The sequence below is a fragment of the Lutra lutra genome, chromosome 2 (genome assembly GCF_902655055.1).
Source record: "Lutra lutra chromosome 2, mLutLut1.2, whole genome shotgun sequence".
Lineage (NCBI taxonomy): Eukaryota > Metazoa > Chordata > Mammalia > Carnivora > Mustelidae > Lutra > Lutra lutra.
In genome coordinates this window covers 6,914,257-6,939,505 of record NC_062279.1, presented here as the reverse complement: position 1 = coordinate 6,939,505, position 25,249 = coordinate 6,914,257, and the positions used below count along the sequence as shown (strand labels likewise).

The 25,249-nt window shown below is 52.5% G+C and overlaps 1 protein-coding gene across 1 annotated transcript; it reads left to right on the top strand.

The window, feature by feature from the left end:
* The first annotated feature begins 1,892 nt into the window (after positions 1-1,892).
* On the top strand, positions 1,893-25,082 carry XKR5 (XK related 5). The gene is given in 7 exon segments (XM_053447828.1): positions 1,893-2,007; positions 6,904-7,114; positions 19,672-19,922; positions 19,925-20,007; positions 20,009-20,156; positions 20,159-20,657; positions 24,746-25,082. Coding segments are annotated over 6 exon segments (1,152 nt in total). The 3' UTR covers positions 20,503-20,657; positions 24,746-25,082.
* Positions 25,083-25,249: the final 167 nt, after the last annotated feature.

Below are 25,249 nucleotides of genomic sequence, written 5' to 3'. Positions count from 1 at the left end.
TAAATGAAAACTTATTAAAGAAGAAAAAATGTTGTAACACATGAGGAAAAGATAATCAAGTCATTTTGAGGGAAAAAAAAGAAAAAACAAAAGGACAGAGGAAGAAAGGACAGACATGAATTTTAGACCAAAATCTTATCATTTCCACAATGATTATTCTTTTTTTTTTTTTTTTTTTTAATAAACAACATCACTGGGCATTTGCCACAACAAAGAAAACAATCAAGAGGACCTTAAAGTCCCTTAATCTACAGGGTCATAAACATCCTTAAAATCCTGACACAGCTCTGAGCCATGAATCCTTCCAGAGCTCCCCAGGGCCCAGGCTTTGCCTCCAGGTCTGGGAGGGGTCACAGCTCCTGCGAGCAGGAAGGCCATGTCTACCCCCAGCAGTATTAACTTTTTCTGCTTTCATTCCACATGACAACTTGTAAAGTAAAAATACCCTAATTCAAACCTATTGCACAAATTGTTCCTGTGTTGCTTCGATATGAATCTCTTAAAATCTTTTCCTTTTCTACTTGCCAACGAATAGCCCTCCTGCCAGCTGAGCGGGAGGAGAAGCAGCAGAAGCTGGGGGGGTGGCTGGCCCCACAGCGGCCCCTGCGCTACCTCCGCGGCCCCCAGTCTTTGGTAGCTCCCCCACCCCACCCCCATCAGGACCTTCCCGTGTGACTCTCCACAATAAACTGCATTTACAATTCGTTTTCACATCTCGTTTTGAAAGGAGGAAGCCCTGGGTCTTAAAAACTCCACCTATTAACTCATTGTGCAATTCTGAGCCAGCACCTACCTGCACCTCCCTCGTTAACCCATAAAAGGGCAGGTTCAGGTCCTTCTACCCAGGATCCCAGAGCCCGGAGGAGAACCTTACCCTCTTGGACACCATCTAGTGGCAAACAAGGGTAACACGGGCTCCCCCGGCCAACAGCATGGTCCTGGCGGGCGGATTTTCTCAGGACCTCACAGCCAAAGCTCTGAATAACCACTTCGCCATTATTTACTTTTCCAAAACCAATTGGCTGAACAAACTTTTCTTAATTAGGTGCTGTTGCACGGCTCTAAATTGTCTCAAACAATTCAACGGAGCCCTTTCTCCAGGAGATGTCAAAGAGAGCAAGAGTGGGACTAGGGGGATGGGGTGAGAGGTCAGGCACTAGGATGGGGGTGGGGTGACAGATCAGGCACCAGGGTGAGGGATGGGGTGACAGGTCAGGCACTAGGATAGGGGATGGGGTGACAGGTCAGGCACTAGGATGGGGGATGGGGTGAAAGGTCAGGTGCTAGGATGGGGGATGGGGTGAAAGGTCAGGCACTAGGATGGGATGGGGTGAAAGGTCAGGTGCTAGGATGGGGGATGGGGTGACAGGTCAGGCACCAGGACTGGGGGACGGGGTATGAGGACAGACACTAGTGCAAGAACAGAAGTGGGAGCAGGTGCAGAGCTGACGCAGGCATGACCCGCAACACCAGAGGGCAGGACCTTCCGTAAGGGCAACATCACATGCTGACATGTGACCCGGGGCAGGTGAGGGCACCTGAATGAGAGATGAAGCAGAGACTGGGGGGAAACTGTAGTAAAACACTAATATGGTGAAGCCGAGTTACAACTAAAAGTTTCACAGGTGAAACAGCAACTGGGAAAAGCCCGGTTCAGGGTGACAGAGAAAGAGGAACCCAGGCAGGATGTCTCCGGAAGAGATGGGACATCCTGAGGGATGGGGACCGGTCAGCTCTCAGAGATTCCTGGCCCCCCACAAGGCCGAGTGTCTGTACTGACCACCGTTTGCTGCTACAACCTCTCCAAACACGGGTTTCTCCCCCAGAACACTGTGTGTGGCTGGCCGAGGGGTGGTCCCACGCGGGCTGGTCCCACTCGCCGCTCCTCTGGGATGCATGGGTCCCGGGCCGTGGCCGCTCCGGGGGCCGAGTGCTATGGGGCTGAGCTGGGACTGGACGCAGCCATGTCCTCCCTGTCGGCGCTCTGGCGACCGGTCGGGCCCTCAGGTCAGCAGGCGGGGGATTAAGCTTCATCCCTTGAGAGGCACCAAGAAGCATGGCTGAGAGAAGGCGCCCCAGAGCAGCGTGCTGGCCACAATTTTCACCTTCCATTTTCACCTCCCATCTTCGGAGGCTTTGATGCTGGGGCTTCGCTCACCCTGGAGGGACTCCCCTCCAGGGCTGGTCAGCTCCTAGGCACAGCAAACAGTGGCCCTGAGCCTTTTACATGCAAACCAACCAGTCCAGAGCGCACGGCCCCCCACCTCCTCTGTGGGGCTCTCCCACTCCAGCCACTCTTCCCCTGCCCGGAGTCCCCGGAGTCCCCCAGGGCAGGTCCCAGGCAACTGCTGACGTCACTCTGACCAGCTAATCCTAAACCCATTCCCCTGCTTCCCCGACTCCTTGCCATGGAAACCACAGCGAAGGCCCTTGCTCACAGTCTCCCTCTCCCTCCGCCTCCTGACTGGCCCGGGCTGCCCCCCAGAAGGCCCCTCCTCTTGGGATCGGTGAGAAACAAACTGTCTTTTCAGTGGCAGTTGGTTCCTGGTCTGTTGGCTTTATTGCATCTCTAATGTTCTACCAAGTCTCTGTATTTGGGAGCAAGCAGTGACCTACCTCACCACCGTGTCCTTTGAATCAGGGTGACCTCCGGGCCCAGGCTGTGGGTGCAGACAGCGTTCAACGCCCCTGGGTGACACAAGGGGAAGCATGCACCTCCAAAAGGGATTTTTGGCAAACACCAGGCCTGGAGAAGCCAAGCAAAACCCTGGCTCTTTTTCCCCTGTTGTTAATAGCGCGAGCCTGTTCCTAACACGTCCAACAGAAATTGCAGCGACGAACCCCACCAGCTTCTTTATGAGCTCGTACGAAGTAGGAGACAGCACTGACTCGTTCAGGCTCCTGAAACAGAAACCAGTACGGAACTGCCCATTTAGGGACTCACTGGGGGCAGGGAGTGAGCTCTGCACACTTCCCTCCCTGCTCCCAAGGTCCTGTAAAGCTTGCTACATTGTGTCGAAGAATATACCTGCTTCCCCCGGTGACTGCAGCCCTGGGCCATGAGGAGGGAGGGGGGGGACGGCCGTGGCCTCCAACATACCCTTGGCCGGGCAGCTCCATGAGGTGGGTGTTTCCAAATTCATCCGCAGCAAAGCGCGCCTATGAGTTTGGGCCTGGCCTCCCTGACCTCTTGCTCCTCTGTGGCAGATAATATGCTCCTTTGGCAACACATGCCCTTCATGTTGGCAGTGCCTCCCCCTCCCCGCTATGATCTCCTGCTCCAGCTAACTTCAGATGAGGGTCAGTAGAAAGGGATGGGCCGTCTGAACAAGTCTTTAAAAGGGAGACACACAGCTGGAGAGCACCAAGGTCTGAAATCAGGGCACAGGGCACAATCGCCCCGGGCTGCAATTCCCCTTCCTTTTCTTTGAACGGGTGCCCCCCATGGCAACCAGGATGACAGGTGCACCATGATCCATCCGAGTCATTCTTCTCTGCTCCTAGTGGCATCTGAGGTCACAAATTGCCCCAAATACAAGAAGATAGGATCACAGAAGAGAAAGCCCATCCCCAGCCCGCCTCCTCCTTCCTTTAGGACAAAGGTGGCTTTCTTCCAGGCTCACCTCGGTCCACCCATCACATGCAGCCCTCTTATGGGATGCGGGTTGTTCTAGGTGCAGGAGAAGAGACCATAGGCAGAACGGGGTGATGTGGAGAAAGACGTAAACTATGCAAATTTCTCAGGATTTACTCCCTCCCTTAGGTCTGAGGTGTTTCATGGTCTCTCCCAGTATGATCATACAATCAGAGTTTCTAAGAATCTGCAGTCCAGACTCTCCTGTCCATGCATCCTAGGAAGAGATCCCTTAGGAGCAAGGGAGACAGGATTACTTTCCTGTAAGTATTTATCAAGTTCAGTGCCACATCCAACCTAGGAGCAGTCTTGGTGCCCCTCCAGTTTGACCACAGAATCTATAGAATCCACACAAGTATCTTGATAAAGAGAATTTAATGCGGGGAACTGGTTAAATGAGGTGGGAGAAACGTCAAAGCAAAAAAGGGACAGCAGCTCCCACCCAACGCCTGGGAGAACAGAACGAGGACTCTGGGCTTCTCAGAGACTATGGGGACCCCCCAAGCTGAGACTGCCTGCTCTGGGGGCTCCTCTGGTGCCATGTGCTGATTCTGGAGGGGCGGGAGGCTGCAGGCGGGGACCACCCAGCTCCTGGGTGGAGCAGGAGTGGGTGGCAAGCAGAACAGTGGCTCTTTCCTTCTTGCCCAAGGTCTTTCCATGGGTCTTGCCAGCAGAAGCTAAGGAAGGTGACTAACTGGCAAGGAGAAGCACGCTTTGCAGAGTCTCAATCCTGGCCTCCAACTCGGGTTTGGAAGAATCTGGAGCTCAGAGACAAGAGCTCCTTTTCCCAGGGGTTTTGTCAATGGAGTCAAGGTGAGCCCGCATCCAGGCAGCCCCATCACGCCCCAGCAGAAGTGCGTCTGTATCCACGGCCACACCACCCACCACGCCAGCGGGGGCTCCCAGCAACGATTTTATTCGCTCCTCGTTCTGTGGTCCTGAGGTTTGGGTTGAGTTCTCCTGGGACAGGCCATACCCCTCGGATGGCCCTGGGTCTGCACTGTGCGGTCTCAGATGGCCTTGCTCATGTCTGGGGGGTGGGCTTGTTCTCCAAGAGATCTCCGAAGTTAGGCTCCTGCTTTCCCACAGAGACAGGGACATGGGGATGTTATCTCCCTCAATGGTTATCCTTGGGAAAGTCCTGGATTGTAAAACTGGCAAAGCCTTTTATTTTTAAGATTTTATTTATTTGAGAGAGACAGCGGGCGCTAGTACAAGCAAAGGGAGCAGCAGGCAGAGGGAGAAGCAGGTTCTGCTGAGCAGGGAGTCTGATGCAGAACTCGATCCCAGACCCTGAGATCATGACCTGAGCTGAAGGCAGACACTTAGCCGACTGAGCCACCGAGGTGCCCCAAAACTGGCAAGGGCTTTTTAAGAAAGATTTACATACACCTGGGGCACCCGGCTGGCTCAGTCAGTTAAGTGTCAGACTCGGTTTCAGCTCAGGTCACTATCTCCAGATCTGGAATGGAGCACTGTTGGGGGAGGAACCCCCTCTCAGCGGGGAGTCTTCTTGTCTCCCCCGTCTCTGTCCCTCCCACACTTGTGCTCTCTCTCTCTCTCTCTCCAAGATAAATAAATCTTTTTAAAAAAATATGTTTATACACAGACCTGTACCCCTGGGGATAAAAATATATTATATGTTTATAAAAAAATAAAAAATAAAATTTCAAAAAAAATATATTTATATACATCTCAAAGAGACAGAGAAAAAAAATTACAGTGACAAAGGTTCTCGAGGAATAGAGGGCAAGTCTGTCTTGGTCACAGACTGGCCCAGGCTTCCTCAGAGGACGGGCTCAGGGTAACAGAGACAGAACAAGACAGAGACACAGACACAGGGACAGACAAAGAGAGAAGGAGCTTCAGAACCTCTGGGGCCTACACTTGGAACTCCTACAACCTAACCTCTCCCACATTCTTTTGGTCAAAGCAAACCACAAGCCAGCCAGAGGAGGTGACCCGTCCACCTGCCTGCACGCCACCACGCAGTATCTCTCCGGGCCCCTTGTGAGGTTGGGGAACAGCGGAGGAAACTTCTGCCCACATCAAGAGGCCTGATCTGATTTGTACTTGCTCACCTAGGGACTAGAAGACTCTGCCTCTGCGCTGGCTACCCTGCCTCTGCGCTGGCTAGTCCCGTGGGGTAAACCAGCAGGGGACTCCGCGCCCCCACTGCTCCTGAAGTGGGTTCTGGAGCGGCAGCCTCCGCAGCACCCAGTGGCAGGCAGGGGAAGGGGTGGTGCGGACGACACACGCGGGAGGTGGAGCAGAGCGCGCATGAGTGCTCCGCAGCCCCAGGCTGAGCCTCAGCTCAGCTCACCCCTCCGCCCCCCAACCCATCGCCCTGGCCACTCCTGCCAAGGCGGGCCACCTGCCCCAGCCTGCGCTCAGCTCTGCGCACCAGTGCGCACACCGTGGCATCCGGCCTGCCCGGCTGTGCCTGGGCCAGCACCCAGACAAGCAGGCCTCAGCACAGGACCCCGTGTCAGTACCCACCCCAGGTGCTCCAGGAAACGTTGTCCCCACTTTCCCTCTCACCAGGGAACCAACTTGGGCCCGGGCATTGCTCGGATTCCTCCAAAGACTTTTTGTCTGGAGACCCTGGTTTAGCTTGGCCGGTGGAAGCTGGGGGAGCAGGAAGCCCGGGGTGGTTAGAACTCCGAACAGAGCCAGCCATTCCCTGGTCCCTTGATCCAGACCTGCAGGGTTCCTTTGTGGGCCCCGGGCAATGCTGTATTCCCACTACAACTGGCAGCTTTATGTGCCCATAAATCCATTTTAAACTTTAATAGTGGGAAACCCAAGCAATGATCCTATAAAACGATTCCAGCACCTACCTGTGTTGGATGGACGCCAGCACCCCTCCCCCCATGGCCACTGATTGCCAGGGCAGATCCTCACGGAGATTTGTCTCTTTCCTCTGTGTTACTCTACCCTAGCATCCGCAAAAATTAAAAAATAAATCCCAAGAGAGGATTAGCACTGTTTCAATGCACGTACCAGTGCCAGGTATTTTTCACACATGCTGTTCTATGCAATCCAACAGCCCCTGTCTGTGACCACAGTGTCTGATGTCCGGGGTCCCCAGAAAGCCCTGGCACCTTCATCCCTCCACAGGCCTGTCTAGAATGCCAGCTGGCTATGCCTGCGTCTGGGCTGGGTCCAACAGGGAGCCTGCCCGTGCTGGGGATGCGGTGTTGGCAGGTCACTAACTCTCCCCTTCCGCCCTCCATGCACCTGCTTGTCTGTCCTCTCTCATCCTGCAGGCCTCGGCTCCTCGGTGTACTGCTTCACCAGAGGACAGCACCTCTGGGGGTGGCTGGCCCTTTCTGTGCTCCTACCTAGCTTCCGGGTCCAGGGCCTGAGCTATCTGTGGTTCCAGGCAGACGGGCACCAAGGTCATTGCTTGTTGCTCATGCTACACCCACCCCCCCAGCTGGGCGTGTGGAACAAGCAGCCTCCTTTCACCTCTGGAGGGTGATTTCATCTATGCAGTAGGAGCCCATGTATTCTGCTCTTGGGACATAAAAGTTCAAGGTTGGAAAAAAGCTCAGCCACCACTTTGAACCCCTGCTCTGACAGGCATCCCCTTTTCCAGCCTATACTTCCCTGAGCATGTCTATCATCAGGAAGCTTCTTCCAGAGGCAGCTGTGACCCTTCCAAAGCTTTCGTTTTGTTTTGTTTTTATCTTCGGCTGAATTCTGTCTTGTTCTTGTTTTAATTTGTTAGTCATGGCTTTGGAGCCATAGAAAGTGCCTCACTGAAGACAGTTGCATTTAAACCCCTACGACCTTAGTGGCAGAAGGTGATGTAGATTTAGCCACAGATGAGGCCACAGAGCTGGCCTGGTGACATTTGCATCAAGGCTTTATTTCAGGGCGAAGCTATCTGAGAGCCAAGCCCAGTTTCTTTCCATAAACAAAGCAGCCTGGGCGGGCCTGGTGCCCAGAAGCCTTACCTGGGGTTCACCTCTGCAGGTATCCCTGGGAGCAGCTGGAAGCAGGGAGAGTCAGGAGAGACCTATCCGTGAGTTTATGTAAGTGGCCAAGTTCAGCTCTTAGCCACCTCATCATCCCATAGTTGCCAGGAATTTTAAAAAAGGGGTGGTGGGTTTGGGAAGTTTGGGAATCATATCAGCGAACCCTGCAGCTAAGGTGTTTGCTAAGCCCTAGATGCGAGGACTGGAAGGGTGTTCAGAAGGTGCAAGTTTGAGATCTTGGGCGTGCTGCTGGCTGTGCTTGGTCAAGGTTTATGCCTTCAGCCTGTCCCCAAGGCCTTGTCTGGAGCAGCTGACATAAGTTTTCTGGTTTCTTAGCCGAATCTGAAGAAGGAATGATTCCTCATGCAGAATCAGCTTCAGAAAGGAAGGAGTCCTTTCCACCCAGTGCAGAACTCAAACAGGAGGTAGGGTGTTTCTAATAAAGACATCAAGTAACCTCCCCCAAATTCACGGGACCCCACAGAACTGGAGCCCCCTCCATCTCTGAAGTCACCCAGAGCACATTTGCAACCGCAACAACTTTGCTTAAAGCTGGGCTTTTGTGTTCAGGGAGTGTGGTTCCTCTGAGAAGATGGAACTTGTACTTGTGGGAAGAGAGCAAAGATGGTTTTTTGCTCAGACTCACCAAGGATTTACGGCCTTCCTGGGCACCATCTACTATCGTAGGGATCAGCCCCTTCCCTCAGACCAACCCAGTAGGACACTTATTAAGGGCTGGGAGGCCCTGTATATGACCTTGAGGACCGCTAGCCAAACATCTGGTAACCCAAAAGGTGAGTTCAGTGAATGTCAGTCACTTGAGAGAAGCTTCCGGAATAACTGCCTGATAAGTCTGCCTTCTGGGGTTGTGTGCAGGGATGGGGCTGTGTCAGGCCCATGTCATGTCTGTATTCATGCTGCTGGTGTCCGCCTGTGACTCCATGTTCTCTGCTTCTTCGTGCTCCCTCAAAGTTTCATAAATGGAGCTCTGAGTTTCTGGTATGTATCAACCCTGAGATGGATGAGGGAAGAGAGTCATGAAAACTAGGTCTCAGGAAGAACAACTCGTCAGCTGTATCTCTTTTTATTTTAAAAGTAAGGGGAATTTATGAAAAACACGTAATTTAAAAGGAAAAAAGATACGAGAAAGGTCAGGAAGAGGAACGATAGGTTAGAAAACAGGATAAAGTGAAAACGTACATTTGTTCACTGGGAGCCACAAATTTGGCTCTAAGAGTTTTTTTTTTTAATTCAATTAATTCTCATATAGTGTATTATTAGATTCAGAGGTAGAATTAGTGATTCGTCAGTTGTATTTAACACCCAGTGGCTCATCCCATCATGTGCCCTCCTAATGCCCATCACCCAGTTACCCCACCCCCAAAGCACAGCAGAAGAAACAGTTAACAACACCAAAAGACAACATACAGAATGGGAGATGTTTGCAAATGTCTAATCAGATAAAGGATCAGTATCCAAGATCTATAAAGAACTTCTCCAACTCAACAACCAAAGAACACTTGATCTTAGCCAAAAGGCCGAGAAGCGATTCAACAACCAAAGAACAAATAATACAGTCAAAAAATGGGCAGAAGGGGCACCTGGGTGGCTCAGTGGGTTAAAGCCCCTGCCTTCAGCTCGGGTCATGATCCCAGGGTTCTGGGATCGAGCCCCACATTGGGTTCTCTGCTCAGCAGGGGGCCTGCTTCCTCCTCTCTCTCTGCCTGCCTCTCTGCCTACTTGTGATCTCTGTCAAATAAATAAATAAATAAATAAAATCTTAAAAAAAAATGGGCAGAAGACACGAACAAACATTTCTCCAAAGACAACATCCAAATGGCCAACAGACACATGAAAAAATGCTTCACATCACTCATCAACAGGAAAATACAAATCAAAACCACAATGAGAAATGACCTCACACCACTCAGAATGGCTAAAATCAACAACACGAGAGACAACAGATGTTGGCGAGGATGTGGAGAAAGGGGACCCCTCCTACACTGTTGGTAGGAATGCAAGCTGGTGCAGCCACTCTGGAAAACAGCATGGAGGATCCTCCAAAAGTTGAAAATAGAGCTACTCTATGACCCAGCAATCGCACTACTGGATATTTACCCCAAAGATACAAACGTAGGGATCCGAAGGGGCACGTGCACCCGAATGTTTATAGCAGCAATGTCCACAATAGCCAAACTATGGAAAGAGCGCAGATGTCCATCAACAGATGAATGGATAAAGAAGATGTGGTATATACTTGCAATGGAATACTATGCAGCCATCAAAAGAAATGAAATCCTGCCATTTGCAACGATGTGGATGGAACTAGACGTGGATAGAACTATTATGCTGAGTAAAATAAGTCAGTCAGAGAAAGACAATTATCATATGACCTCTCTGATGTGAGGAATTTGAGAAACAAGGCAGAGGATCATAGGACAAGGAAGGGAAAAATAAAATATGGCTCTAAGTTTTATAAACAGCCCAGCAGGCATAAGAAACTAGGTGGTTTGCAGTGTTTCTGAAATTTTTGAAGTAAAGCAAACACACAAACAGAAATCCACTTCCTTAGAAGAAAGCCTTGAAAGTTGAAATAGAAAGCAGCCGATCTGATCCTCCACCCACAACGGGCCAGTAGGGTTCCCCCAGAGAAAACTGGGTAATGAGCTGCCCTTACGCCAATCCACCCCGAACGCTGCAAGACTGTCTCTCATGGGGTCTGCAAAGCAGTTTCAGAGAAGTGCAGTTTTGCGAAAGCACCTGTAGGAGGAGCCAAAACAATTGCATTTTGCACAGTCCTGCCTAATGCTTAGGAACAGAGCGTTTTAAGTGACTTTGGAACCCAATGCAGAAGCATCTGCTAATAACAGAGAAACTGACAATACACGAGCCTCTTGAGGCAAAGCAGTTTACGAGAATACAAGCGCTTATAACATAAATGTATGTTTTATTCCAAATGCCTTTAGTTGTTGATGTGAAGTCTGAAACTATGCGGGTAACCCTGACATAGTGATCACTTGTTTAAACACAGTCAGCCACTTTTCTCCATTCGGTTGTTGTATTTCCACGATAATGCTACATGTTGCCCACATCCTTTTTTAAAAAACGTCGCAGCCTCTAAATTCATTCGGAGCCTCAGCATGGAGTGTTGGAGATATGGCTGCCTCATCCCAACCTTAGGACCTGTCCGGGTTTAGAAATTTTTTCTTTGGTGGAAACTTAAAGTTCTTAAAAAGAAAGTCGAGGTGAACTTTAAGGCTATGTAAGGAAGGCAGGCTCTGCATAGACGAGTAAAAATTTAATATTTCAAAGTATGTAAAAACACTTTTGCTGTGCTCAACGTCACTCAGCATCAAGGAAATGCAAATCAAAACCACAGTGAGGTACCACCTCGCACCTGTCAGAAGGGCTAAAATCAACAACACAAGAAACGACAGGTGCTGGCGAGGATGTGGAGAAAGGGGAGCCCTTCTGCTCTGTTGATGGGAATGCAAGCTAGGGCAGCCACTCTGGAAACAGCATGGAGGTTCCTCCAACACTTAGAATTACCATGTGATCCAGCAATTTTCCCGTCTGCGTATGTACCTGAGGAATCCAGAGCAAGGTCTGGAAAAGACATTTGTACCCTGGTGCCCACTGCGGCTACATGTGCAGCAAGGCAAATCAACAGGTGATGAACGGATGAACTGTGGTCTCTACCCACAACGGGATATTATTTAGTCTTTAAGGAGAAGGAAATTCTACAGCACGGGTGAATATTGAGGACTTGAGGCTAAGTAAAATCAGCCAGTCCCACAAGGGGGGATAATTCACTTACACCGGGTTCTTAGAGCAGTCAGCCTCCCAGAGACAGAAAGTGGAACCATGATGGGGAACTGGGGGGAAGTGGGGAGCTAATGTTTAATGGGAGCAGAGTGTCAGTTTTACAATATAAGAAGAGTTCTGGAGCTGGATGGTGGGGTCGAGGCACACTATTGTGAATTACTACAAATTATTAATAATCTATTGAATTGTAATGTTAGTTTAAATTATGTTCATTAAATAAATCATCAATACCACTGAACTGTACACTTAAAATGGTTAAGATGGCCAGTTTTAGGTTATCTGTATTTTACTGCAATTAAAAAAAAAAAGATTAAAAAAAAGGAACAGCCATAGCCAAAACCTTGAGCTATTCACAATCTCAGATTCAACATCACCAAAAAGCGTGAAGATGGAGGGCGGCTGGCGGCATCTTCAAGCTGTGGGCCGTGATGGCTGTCCTCGATGAAGCGGGTACGTACGGCTTTTTACTCAAGCTGTTAGTGGGGACAGATCAGAGCTGGCCGGGAAACTTCATTCCGAAGTTAGGTTAATGACTGTGTTTCCAAGGCTCCGCTCAGAGTGTTTGTTCCTGAACCAACTAGAAAGCTTACACCTGCGTCCACGCAGTGGGATATGCTGGGTGTGCATTTGCTCACAGGTGCAGATGCGTGTGGCAGGAAGGCCTGGACACACATGATGGAGATGTGGGCTCTGGGGCCTGACCGGGGCACAGCCGCAAGCAGGCAGCTCAGAAGAACAGAGAGAAGGTGTCGGCCGCGCTAGGGGACAGCCTGGGTGCTTGGGGACCAGCCAGCGGTCATCACCACCGGGAACTTCTTAAAAATGCAAGACCTCGAGATGCACCCGGACCCACGTGGCATCACAGCAGCCTTCCCATGATTCTCCAAATGCATCTATTTAACCAGAAATTCTGGGCAAGTGTACTTAAACAGACGTCCAGGGCATGAGTTCCAAAGCTCACGTTTGGGAACGCTGGCACTGGCGCGGGAGCCCTAGGGTCCACGCTGGGGAGGCGGCAGGCCCAACCCGGCGGGGCAGGGGCACCCGGCAAACAGCTGCTCCCCTGCAGAGGCAGAAGGCCCCATGGTGTTCTGCTCAGTGAGCAGTGCGCTCAGGCCGAGAATTTTCTAGATGGGAGCAGTGCAGCCAGAGACAGATGAGGCTGGGTGACCCGGGGACTTGTGTGCAACAGGCGGAGGAGTTTGGCTTTTACCCTCCTTTTACCTTTTACGGAGTTTTTTGTTTGGTTTTGGTTTATGTTCAGTTAGCCACCAACATATAGTACATTGTTAGTTTTTGATGTCGTGTTCAGTGATTCATTAGCTGCATATAATACCACGTGCCCTCCTGAAAACCTGTCACCCGGCTACCCCATCGGCCCACCCTCTCCCTCTGAAACCTTCAGTTTGTTTCCTGGAGGCCAGAGTCTCTCATGGTTTGTCTCGCTCTGTGACTCCCCCTTTGAGTTCCCCCTCCCTTCCCCTGTGGTCTTCCGTGCTATTTCTTACGAGGATTAAGCAAAGAAATACACAGTCAAATGAGGCCCTTAGGGAGATGGCAGTGAGGACAGTAGAGGCGATGGGACACAGTGGGGAGAGACGGGGGGACCAGGCAAGCAGCCAGAAATCCAGGTGGGAGCCAATGGGGACCCAGAATGAGGCATTAACCCCAAGGACAGAAACTGACAGGAGTTCCTGACCAGTCCTCTCCCTCCTGTGTCTTACCTCAGCTGTGACCCTGGTGCCCCCAACAGTTTCCAGTGATGTCATTGGCTGAGTTCCTCCCTCTGGCATGAGACCCAGACACCCCGTTCACAAAACCAGGTAGATTGCTTTCCCCCTGGCTCTTTATTTCTTAGAAGTGAGACCCAAGGCCCCAGCTAGACCAGAAGAGGCTCAGCTCTCCAACCCTACCTCACTGTCCCCAGCATGGACCCACCATTTCCGTGGCCTCTTCCTGCCCCGCTGCCCTACATGTGTTCCCTTCGGCCTTGCTCCCATCTGCCCGTCCAAGGCGCGGGTGCCCCTTCTTGCTGGGAGCCCTCCCTGACCACGCTGTCGTCAGGCCCCAGACTCCTTCCACCACGACCCACAGCTCAATTTGACACAATTTTCTTTCTGCTTCAACTTTTCATGGGCATATGGTTTCTCTCCCCAGCTGAGCCTGGGCTTCTGGAGAACATCTTTCCTTTCCTTCTTGCCTTCTGTCTCCAGCAGGTGGTAAAAACCCAGTGAAATTGCTCATTGGACTAGTGAAGGCTTCAGGGAGGGTAGGAAGAGGGATCTTCATGTCAGGAGAACAGACGATTCGGGACTGAGAGGAAAGCTACACCCCCTGCTATTCACAGTCCTGACCTTCTCTGTTGTTGTTGTCGGGTTTTTTCTCAACATTATCTTTGTGTCAGAGATCACAGCTTCAAAGACTCAGTAAGAAATCGGTTCACGCCAGGATTCCAAGTCATGAAAAAGGAACACGTTTCCTTCAGTATCTTTCCTGGGCCCCTGGGAACCATGAATAAACCCGTTTCAGAGAGGACCCCCTCCTGCTCTGGCCATAGACCTGCTGGCCACAGATCAGAGCCAGGCGTGTCATCAGCATCGGCACAGGCATAGCCAGAGTCCTGGGGAGGCCCCGAGGGAGGGAGGTTTTCAGGTGACTTTAAAGGTACATCTTGCTCTGATTCAGGAGCTGATAAATTAAGGTGAACCCCCTCCTTTTCTTAACTTGGACAAGACAGACGTTCACAGTACCAGATAGCCTTGGTGGGCACGGCTGTCCCTGCTGCGAGCTGGTGTAGTAATCACCCTTGTTCCTGCTCGTGAGGATGCCCAGGGGGGACCTGGGTGCACAAGAACCTGTGGGTGAAACCCAAAGTCCGTGGTGCCCGAGGGTGTGTGCCTGGAGAGTGGCTTCATTTTCCCGTTTGCTACACAACTCTTCAGGTGATAAAGGGTCACCTTCCAGAAAGCTTTCTAGGCCGGGAGCATGGGCAGAGGTTTCTAGGGTGGGTTTATGGGAAACACAGTGACACGGGAACATGTCTGAATTCCTTTTCTCTTGTGCTGATTCCTTTTCCTCGACCTTAGGAAGGTCGCCCAGCCTGGAGGAGCTAGTGTGTCCCCGGGGCCCATGACCGCCAGCCAGGTCCTGCTGCCCTCCATGCTGGCCTACCTCCTGCAACAAGGCCGGGGGTTTTGGCCTCAAACCCACAGACTCCTATCAGCTGCGCATGCGTCCCCCCGATTTGGGGCCTGACGGGGCCCACCAAGGTCGCCTCCTCGCTTCTGCATCTCAGTGCCTCGGCAATAGCCTGGGCCTCTCTCTGCCCTGTCCATGTGCTCACATGCCCGGCCTCTGAGGAGCGCATGTCCTCCCTGGCCGTCCAGCTCCCAGGCGTGTTTGTTTCTGAACTCTGGCTTGTTTCTGCCAGGGCCGAGCACCGTGTATGTCCCTCATGTAGGCTGGAAGCCCAGCTCCCCTCCCCAGTCCCCAGGTCCCACCGTCCCCAGATTTCCTGCGTCTGCTCCTTCCTTGCCATCCCCTTTGTCCCTTTCTCACGCGGGCCTGCATCCCTCACTGCTTGCAGTGGTACGTGCGCTTTCTTCCGCTCTTCCTTCCCCCAGCACGTGGGCACATGTGCACACACAACACATGCACATGTACATATGTGGGCGTGCACACAAACACACTCACACACACGCACACACACAGCTAACAAACCCAACAGGCTGGGTGGCTTCCAACAGACATTTACTTTCTCATGGTCTGGAGGCTGACGTCCAAGTCCAAGGTGCCGGTAGGTTTGGCTCTTGGTGAGGGCCAGCTTCCTGGCCTGCGGACCATCAGCTTGCCGTGTGCTCACGTGGCCTTTCCCTGCAAGTGAGCAGAGGATCGAAGAGTGAAAGGGAGTTCTGGCTACTCTTCCTCTTCTTATGAGGGCACTGATTGATCAGGGGCCACCTATGACTTCTTCTGATCCTAATTACCTCCCAGAGGCCCCACCTCCTAAAACCATCACACTGGGGACTAGAGCTTTGACATAGGAATTTTGGAAGGACGCATTCAGTCTGTCACATGTACACACATACGCAGCCATCCCGTACCCCAAACACACCATGCAGAGCTCGGCCCAACTCATTCTCCCAGGGCGAACTCCAGGCCCTCTGACGTGAAATTCAGGGCCTGAACCACCTCGCAGGCCTACCTCCGCCTCACCTCTCCATCATCCTCCAGCCCCCACTCATGTCCTCAGGGAACCCCCCTTCCTTTCCTTGTTCAGCCCCGTGCCTGTCCCAGTTTCAGAGACGCACACAGTTCCACGTTCTGTGACCATAAGGATGAGAGTTGCCTCTTCTTCTTGGGCTCTAAAGCAAGGACAGCTCGATGTTTGGCAGAACACATTTGTTGAACCAATGAATTTCCGTTCCAAGAAGTTTTGGGGTTGCAGAGGCAGGTCAGCGTTGGCTCCAGACCTCCCAGAGCTCTTCCCGTCGGACGTGGGGTGTTGTAGTGCCTGAAGCAGCGACGTGGGCCTGGCCCCCCAGAGATGGTGCGGCAGCTTCGAGCCCGCTCCGCATGCGCGAACAAACAGGAGGGATCGTTTGCAGAGCAGTGTCTCCCTGCCGGTGTGCTGACGAGCTGGAGGGACAAAAAGGAAGGGTCTCCATTTGCCGTCTGTCACTGTCCTCTCCCCAGAAGTCTAGGAGGCCCTGAGGTGAGGAAGGAAAACGAGAACTTTGTCCTTCCCAGCGGCTTGCTCAGTCATGAGACCCCCGAGGTCAGAGCAGGTAAGCGAGAAGGGGAGAGAGCGGAACCTGGAGGAGAGCAGGGGTGCCGAGCGGCCCTCCCCCAGGTGATTCACAGATGCCTTCAGGCTCGGCTCAGCCAGCTCATGGAGCCCTGGACTCCACTCACAGAGGGGACCTGCATGTCCAGGGTCACCAGCTGGTGACGCTGTCCATCACCGGCCAGCGATGTTGCCCAGACCAGGCCCTGATCCCTGGCTGGCTGGTCCAAGCTTCCTGCCAACACCCCGTAAATGTCAGGCCTGTCCCTCTGTCCTTTCATGGACCTCCACCCTTCCCAATGGACACCTTCTCTAGAAGACACATGAGCCTTGACCCCGAACGAAAGTGACTCCTTTGGGGTACATTATATTGTGCTGGCAAAGAGAAAGTTATAGTTGTTGTTCCAAAAGCCAGAAGGTCTTCTCCACTTTCTAAGAAGGATGGGCCTGGGGGTTTAGAGTAGCTCTGGTTTTTAATGGTTAATGGTTTTGCTTAAAAAGCAGACAGTGTGGCCCCAAGGTCAAAGCAGGAACTTCTGGACTTCCTCTTTCATTGATTCACTTAACAGAAGTATGAAGCATTTGTGTTTTTGTAGGTTCTGTGCTAGGACTTTTTCCTACCCTCCTATGACCTCTTGTTCTCGTCTTCAGGTCCTGGGAGTACTAACAGAATTCGTAGTAATAGCGGACATTTTGGTCAGGATCATCATGCACCAGACACTGTTCTAAGCTCATTAACTGTCCTATTTCTCACAGCACTCCTCAGAATGAAACCCATTTTACAGATGCAGAAACTGAGGCACAACAAGTCAGGCATCTGGTGAGACAGAGGCAGCATTCAGATTTGGCTGGTCTGATGCTACGAGTCCAGCCATAACCAACAAGCCACACCGCCCAGTGGTAGGGCTGCGAGCCTTTGAGCTGGGAGGGCCTCGGGGCTTCGAGGCCCCCACTTCTCTGCCTGGCTGGTTGTTGGAGGCACTTGGGGAGCTTTTGAAAGTTGATTCCCAGGTGCCTTGCCAGGGTTTCGGGCCCACAGGTCTGAGGGGGCTCAGGTGGTGCTGACGGCCAGCCTGACTGAGAACGCCTTGCCTCACCTTCCCTTCCAGAGGAGGCAGCCGGCCTCTGGATGACTGTCAAATGCCCCGGAGAGCCAGGCTGGACCTCTTCCGTTTGTTACCGGCTCGCCCACTTAAGCGTGCACACACCGCGTCCTCCGTGTGCTGGAAACAGACTCAGAGGCCGGAGTGTGGGAAGGTCGAACCTCAAAGTGGCCTCAAAGACCCCGAGCCATGGATGTGAGCTCTATATGGGAAAAACCCCGCAGGAACGCAAGAGGCAGAGAGAGGGGCGTCAGAGAAGGCTTTACACAAGGTGGCATTCGAGTGGGTCTCGGGGGGAGGAGCCCGGCAGGAAGAAAAGGGGGTGAGAGGGTGGGGGCACGGCAGGCAAAGGTGCAGAAGCAAAACAGAGCGTCAGGCTGCCCGCAGGAAAGCAGCGTGGGCAGCCTGAGATGAGCAGTGAAAGGTGATGAAAGAGAACTTACTCAGTCCATCGTGACAGTGAAGAGCTGACCACAATCTCATTTGTGCCAAGTTTTTACAGGCCGGGCTTGAGGCCGAGTCAGGAAGAGGGCTTCGAGATGCCTGTCTGTGTCAGGTTTGGTCAAGGAGAGAGCCTTTTTTGGTGGTGGTGGTGTGTCGGTCAAGGTTCTCCTGAGAAACAGAGCCGATAGGACATATAGAGATATGTGAGAGGAAATTTATTATGGGAACAGGTGCACACAATTTTGGAGGCTGAGGTAGGCCATGGTGTGCCTTCTGCAAGCTGGAGAATGAGGAAAATGTGGTGTAATTCAGTCGGCGTCCAAAAGACTGAGAACTAGGAGCTCGGATGTCCAAGGACAGGAGAAGATGGATCTCTCAGCTCGATAACAGAGAGAATTCGCCCTTTCTCCATGTTTTTGTTCTATTCGGACCCTGCACAGATTGGAAGAGGCCCACCTGCCCTGGTGAGGGGGGAAGGGTCGTGATCTTTACTCAGTCTACTGATTCAACTGCTAACCTCTTCTGGAAACCCTCACAGACACAGCTCAAAATGATGTTTTACCGGCACCCGGGCATCCCTTAGCCCAGGCAGGTTGGCCCGTCCTGTTAGCCAGCACAGTCACCGTGGGAGCAGCAGGTTGAAAGATGACTCTGGAAAGGAAGACTGGGGACGCCTTGTAAACAGGTTTGCCCGTGTTGTCAAGAAGTGGGGTCTTGGTGCCCCTCAGGTGAGAGGGGGTTACTCCCCAGGTGTGTTAGGGAGGGATGACAAGGTCTGATCTGCAGGGGGAACAGGTCACCAGATGGTGGGGAGGACAGACTGTGGACAGGGAATGAGGACAGAGGAAACCATAAGACCCAGACAGGAAGCAGTAAGATCAGAACTGCCATGAAAATGGCAATAAGGACAGAAAAAAGGCAATGGCTTTGAAACAAACTTAAGAACTTGACTCAGCAGGACCAGAGAGCTGATGAGATGCGGTTAATTTAAGGAGAGAGAAAAACTCTAAATTCTGTGGACTGGGCCCACTTTGTGACCCCCCACGCCTTGTCCCCTGAAAATAGAGAGGATCTGACGGGTCATTCGTCAGGCGCCCCCCAGCCCCCGCACACCGCAGGCTGCCAGCCCCTCGGGTGCGCCCTCCCGTGCCTACTGCAGGTTTCTTGCTGTTTATAACGAGCGCCTTGAAACCAGGCACTTGATCTAGTACAACAGGAAACTGGAAATAACGTGGGAGGTTACTGGAATGCTCTGTTAAAGAAATTATTGCCGTAGTCAACACTTCTGATCAAAATAAATTAAACTGACAACAATGTGATTAAGATGTTTATGCACAAAGGAAGTGTTGTTGCTGCTCATGGAAATTCCTTGATATGGGGTTTTTGATGGATATGTTTAACCTTTACTTGGGTCTTGTTTTTGAGGTGATTCCTTGCCTCCCCCCACCCCCAGTTTTGGAGCCCATCGGCTGGCGTGTGGATGGCTCTGTTCTGAGCATTTGATCCAGTCATTTGAAAGCAAAATCAGCATTTCTGCAGGACACACGCAAACACACGCAAACACATGCAAACACATGCAAACACGCGCACACCCAGAGAGCTCAGTTAGAGCTGCCCAAGAGAAAGAAGTCATAGTATCAGTAGGATTAAACTTTGTTACTACGTTTTTCAGTTTTGAACCATTTGCAGCTGCTGGAGCCCCCTTAATTCCGGGCAAATATCGAGCTCTGGTACTCCAGCGACAGCCCCGTTCGGGATCCAGTTATATTCCTGTACTCAGGAATCTGGAGTCTGGAGTTTTCAGGCCCCAGGGGGCGGGGCGGGAGGGAGGAGAGGTGGTTGCAGAATTTCGAAGAACATAATAACCTCATGCTCTTCCTTTTCTTCTGTCTCAAGCAGCATCTCGCTGGTCATTTACTACAGCCTGCAGCCCCCCAGCTCCACAGACAGGCGGCAGGGCTGGTGTGGCAGGGCCACGTCTGTCTGGGAGTCGTGTGCCATCCCAAGGGGAGGTAACGCAGGCACGGAAGCCCCTCCCCGGGCCTCGGCTCCAGCTGGGGAGAAGCTGGGGAGCCTAGGCACTCGCCAGGGGGAACGTCACGAGTTCACCTGCCAGGGGAAGGCCCCTAGCCCACTGTGGGGACCCCCGACGCTGGGCTAGAAAGCCGGACTGCTCTAGATGATTCTTTCCTCAGTCACCATCACGGCTGTTGGTGTGACTTGCCCTAAAAACACAGGAAATGTGTCTAAGATCGACGCAGCCTTTGGAGAAGACAGTCCTGGCCACTTTCATCTCCTGGCATCGGGGGTGAACCAGCCCTAACCCCAGTAAAGGACACCCCTGTTTTCCTAGCCAGAGCTCCCACTGTTACCCCAGGACCCCCGTCCTCAGAGAAAGGCTCTGAGTTTCAGGGTGTCCTGACCTCAGAAGCAGACATGTTGGAAACCTCCAGTTTCGTCTCCTTTGCCAGCGATGGTCGGGACCCAGCTCCTGCCCAGAAGCAGTCCATAGGACAGAGGGAGCGCAACCTGGAGGAAGGGGCCGGGGCTCTTTCTCCAGGGTGGAGCAGGAATGCGGGTGGGTGGAGAGGAGGGGAAGGACCAGAGGGCTACACATTGGACTTCAGTGCCATGGTAGAGGGGGGCCGGGCAGGCAGGCAATTCTGCCGACATCCCGCTCCCCTTGGCTGGCCACGTGGCCCTTCCCTGCTACCATGGCTGACATGAGCCCGATCCTAGGCCTGGGACCTTCCAGAAGCTTCCGCCCCATCGTGGGCTGCGTTGGCAGAGCCCTGAGCAGCTCAGAGCATGGGGAGCAGCAGGAGCCCACACGGGGCCGGAACCTTCCTGCCACTGCTGGGACACGGATCTCATGGCCAAAGGTGAGTCTGCAGCCTGCAGACAATCCTTGCCTCACGTCCACTCCCAAGTGTGAGGCTGCCCACCGGGACTGCTGACTTTCTCCATCCGACCACAGACTGGTCATGCAAGTGGGTCACTGGGTTTGGGGACAGGAGAATCCCATTTCCGACACCTGTACCCCCAGTGCACCCCCCTGTCTGGGCCTCAGTTGGCACAACCGAAGCCTGGGGAAACTGGAGTGGACTATTTCTAGGTGTCCCTGCAAACAACGCATATGCGTAGGACACACTTCCCATCACGGTGTGGGGGAGGGGAGGGGCTTCCATAAAATCGCCTGCTTCCTTTTATGAACGATATGATCCTTCTTTTATTTTATTTTACTTTATTTTTGTGACTCTGGCTTCTAGGAGATGCAAAGGTAAAACCCAGAGTTCTGTTTTATTCTGCGTTCTTGGTACCGTTCACTTCTGCTGACACTGAGGGGTTATTAATCTCCGGAAAATGTGTTTTTCCTGCATCATTTTATGATACCTTGTGGGAAGATCCTAAACATGCAGCCCTCCTTCCCCAGGCCTGGCTGCCAGCAGCGATGAGTCAGGTGGCTCCTCTCCACCCCAACATCACACGGCACTGCTGTGCTCCCTCCTCCACTCCGTCTGAGATGCTACCTATGGTCTCAGTTTTCCCCTGATGTGGGTTCTTTGTGGACAGGTGTTTCCATCAATTCCTTCAGAGCTGGCTGGAGAAGTGTGGTCAGAAGCCACGGAAGCAGAAGGCAGTGCCCACCCAGAGGGCTGGGTACTGTTTGTGGCTGGTCCTTTCTACCTGTGCCAGACACCTCTGGGTTAGGAACAATGGTCAAGTCCCAGAGAGGAACTGCAGTGTGACTTTGCAGGGAGCTGTCAGCTGTCATTGTCCCTGTTGCTGGCCATAGACGGCAAGGGCAGAGAGCAGACCGAGGCTCCAAACTTCTGGCACCAGAAGTAGGAGCGCCCAGACTGCTGGCTGGTGGAAGGAGTGTCTGCGATGAACCAGAGCTGGACATCAGGAAAGCAGTAAAAACTGCAGGACCACTGCAGTAGCGGTTAAGAGGTCTACACCTGGACGCCATTCTGGATAGAGCATGGATGAGTGGGGACTGATGGGGGAGGAGTAGCGCGGGTCAGTGGATGGAAATGTACTGAGAGGAGGCGTGGGGGGCAAGGGAAAGACTCCAGCTAAACTAACCTAACAGCCTTCCTGCTGAAGGCAGGCCGGGGGGTCAGACTCCACCTGGGGCCGGTGGGGCTGGGGATCTTGACCAGATACAGAGGGTGATGAGATCTTGAACGTGGAGGTTTCCACTAATACTGACTCAGCAGGATTCCTGCTAATACTGGACAAAGCAGAGAGAAACGTGCAAGTATAGACCTAGTTGAAAAGTTCAGGGGAGCCTGAGCAGGGTTTGGTCAAGGGGACACTCTTAATTCGGAAAGTGTGGGTTGTGGCATTGGTGACTCAGCCCCGGATAATAGAAGGCACTTCTCAGGGCCAGGATGTCTGGCCTTTCCCCTCCCCTGCCAAAGGCTCACCAGGGACCAAACGCCCTTGAGCCCTTGAAGAAAGAGTTACTGGACAGAGGGTTCCACTTCCCTGCATGACCTGTCTTCATCTTTGTGCTCTGGATGTGTGGGACACAAGTAAGACATTTTTAGAGGGAAAGACCAAAACCCTTCAAGTCAAGAGCACCAGGGGCCACCTGGACTTGAACCAGCTGGGTTCATGACCCCTCGCAGCCAGGGGGCTGTACCACATGGAGGCGGCTTAGAGAGAGGTGGGAGAAAGGGCTCAGGGTGGGCACCAGACCAGCTCCCAGACATCTGAAACTACTCCTTTCCTCCCTAGAATATTAGGAGGAGCCGAACAGCTGCTTGCTAAGCTCAGCATTCTCTACTGATCTATCCAGCGGCCATCACCGCCCCCGTAAGTGGCCATCACCCAGAGCCTCAAAACATACGTGTCGCTCCCATGGTCTTGGCTCCAAGGGTATTTATCTTACGTCTGCTGTCACACCTGCCCACATGGCTTTCTTGATTTCTTTAAGGCTACTTCACTTCCTTCTTATCCCGTGAAGCCACAGGGGACGCAAGAAAGGGACTACCAGTACCCTTAAACACTACCGACCAGACAAACACTACCTTCACTGCCGTTTCTAAAAAGCAGGAAACCCGGGTCTCTCCAGAACCCGAGGGATATTAGGGCCGACTCCCATGTTTCTACAGTGACTGTATGCTGTTAGCGGCCAGTTGTCTCCTTCAGCTCTTTGCCCTGGGGAGTAAGTAAGTCGAGGGGCAGCTCATGGCCAGCAGTCAGTCAACACGCAGTAAGTGGAATTGAACTTCTAGCTTTTTCCTAGATGACCAAGGATTGTACTTCCATAAGCAATGCTTCTGAATAGCCATTTTGGTTTTGTTTTTTATTATTTTACTTTTTAAAGTAATCACACAGCCAATGTGAGGCTCCAACCCACGACCCCGAGATCAAGGGTGGCACGCTCCACCGACTGAGCCCGCCTGACCCCACTGAGCAAGCCGCTTTGGAGACGGGTGTTTGTAAGACCATTACAGACCCCCTGCCTTTTTGGCAGAGGACTTTGATCTTGTAAGAACAAGACCGATGCTCTTCCGCTTCCATGGAGTAATCAGAAGTCTGACCAACGGGCTGTTGACAAGGTTGTGGGATGTGGGGGATGAAGTTCTAGAAACGGGATGGCAGAGGACCCCCGCTGCCACAGGAGGAGGCCATCAGACCCTGGAAAGCTCTCGCGGCGGGGCAAGCAGATTCCCTCTGTGCTGTTGGGGACGACCCCCCTCCTACCACTGCTTGCCTTGGCCAGTCCGCGGAGGCAGGGGACTGAACGCAGTCTGCAGAAGTGGGCTTTCGCAGCCCTGTGGTGGGAGGGGGAGCAGAGCACCACCATCCCCCCTGACGCCTTGCACAAGCCCTCCGGCACTTGCCTCCCTACCCACTGGCCCCCAGGCTGTGGCCATTGGGAAGAGGCTTCCGCTTTTCCTTGTCTTCTGCACCCCTCCTGCGAGCAAGAGGAGGGTAAAGCAATTGGTTTCTATTGACTGAGTTACTTAGATTCTGAGCTGACAGTGAAACACTTTCTGTGACCTTCGCTGCCCCAAAGACATAATTCATTGCCAGTACTTCTATTAAGAAGCAGAAAAACAACTTTTAACTAGGGGGTGACAGATGCGACCCTTCTGTAATGTGCAGAAACAGCGAATCAGCGCAAGGGACACCTGAAACTAGTGCATGTCAGTTTTACCTCGATGTTGAAAGAGCAGAAAGGTGAGAACGGAAGTTGTGAGGTCTCCTGCGTGCTCATGATAGCAGCAGGGAGCCTGGCACAAAGAGGACGCTTGAACACCTTGTCACAGCTGCTATCGGACAGGTGTGGAGCAGCACGACAGAATCCAATTGGATGAAACAAGGTCAAGTTCCCTCTTTAAAAGCAGGGGTTCTGAGTGAGCTTGGAACTGAAACACACGCACCTGCGGCCTCCAGCAGCGCGCACTTCCTTGTCCCTCTGGGGTCTGCGGGGCCTTCCCGGGGCTCTGCCTCGGGTGCCGGTCATTGCCGTGCGCTCCGCGTCCCGGGGAGAGGAGCAGTGGACACACCGGCCAGGAATTCCCTGAGGACCGGGCGGCAGCAGGCCACCCTGCCAGTCCTGCCCACGCTCTGTGACCTCAACCACTCATGTGGCCAAGCCCACCTTCTGTGGAGAGAGGGGAATAGTCCAGCCCCTCGGGCTGAGTTTCTCCAGCCGCCGGGACTGGACTTTGTTGCCGAGTTAGTGCACGTCCAACAAGACTCTGAATTCACGACTCCAGAAAGAGATGCTAGACATACCCCTAAGCCTCGGCGTTTATGACTCCAGAGATAGATTCGATATTCATGTCCTGATGGATCTTTTTAGACATCAAAAAGGAGGTCTGATATCCACTTCTCTCATTGCTCTACAGCCTTGTCCTGGGGTTCCTGGACCAATGTTTTTGGCTCTGGCGTTGGCCATACTGGCCTTCGTTTTGATTCTGTATTCCTTCCTTGCTCTTGACCCCAGGCAGCATACCAGTTCCTAAGGACGGCTCTCAAAGCCCTGGGAAAGGCAACCAGAGGAACCTGAGAGAAGATCCAGAAGGGGAGACCCTTGGATAGGGCGTTATGTGGGGGCTCAGGTAAGGAACCCCTGATCCCAAGATGGGCTTCTGACTTCCTTCTTCTGCATCCTTTTCTTCTTCTGGCAGAGAGAAGAGGGATTTGCTAAGCAGCCAAGATTCTGAGGAAAGCCTCGAGGTGGTGGGACCTTTGGCAGCAGCCCCCTAAGGGGGACCTAAACCCCCGTGTGATGCCTCATTCTGCTTATGCTTCCAAAAGACCAGAGGAGAGGTTAACCTCTGATATTGTTAGCCAGATTCGTGGTTTGTTCGGTTTTTCACATCACATTCTGCTGCGCCAACCGTGAGACTCGTACGTTCTTTTTGAGCTGTTTCCTGAATATGTTCTCAAGTTAAATGCTGATTATGCTTAGGTATTTTAAGCATCAAGAAGGGATTTTACTTTAAAC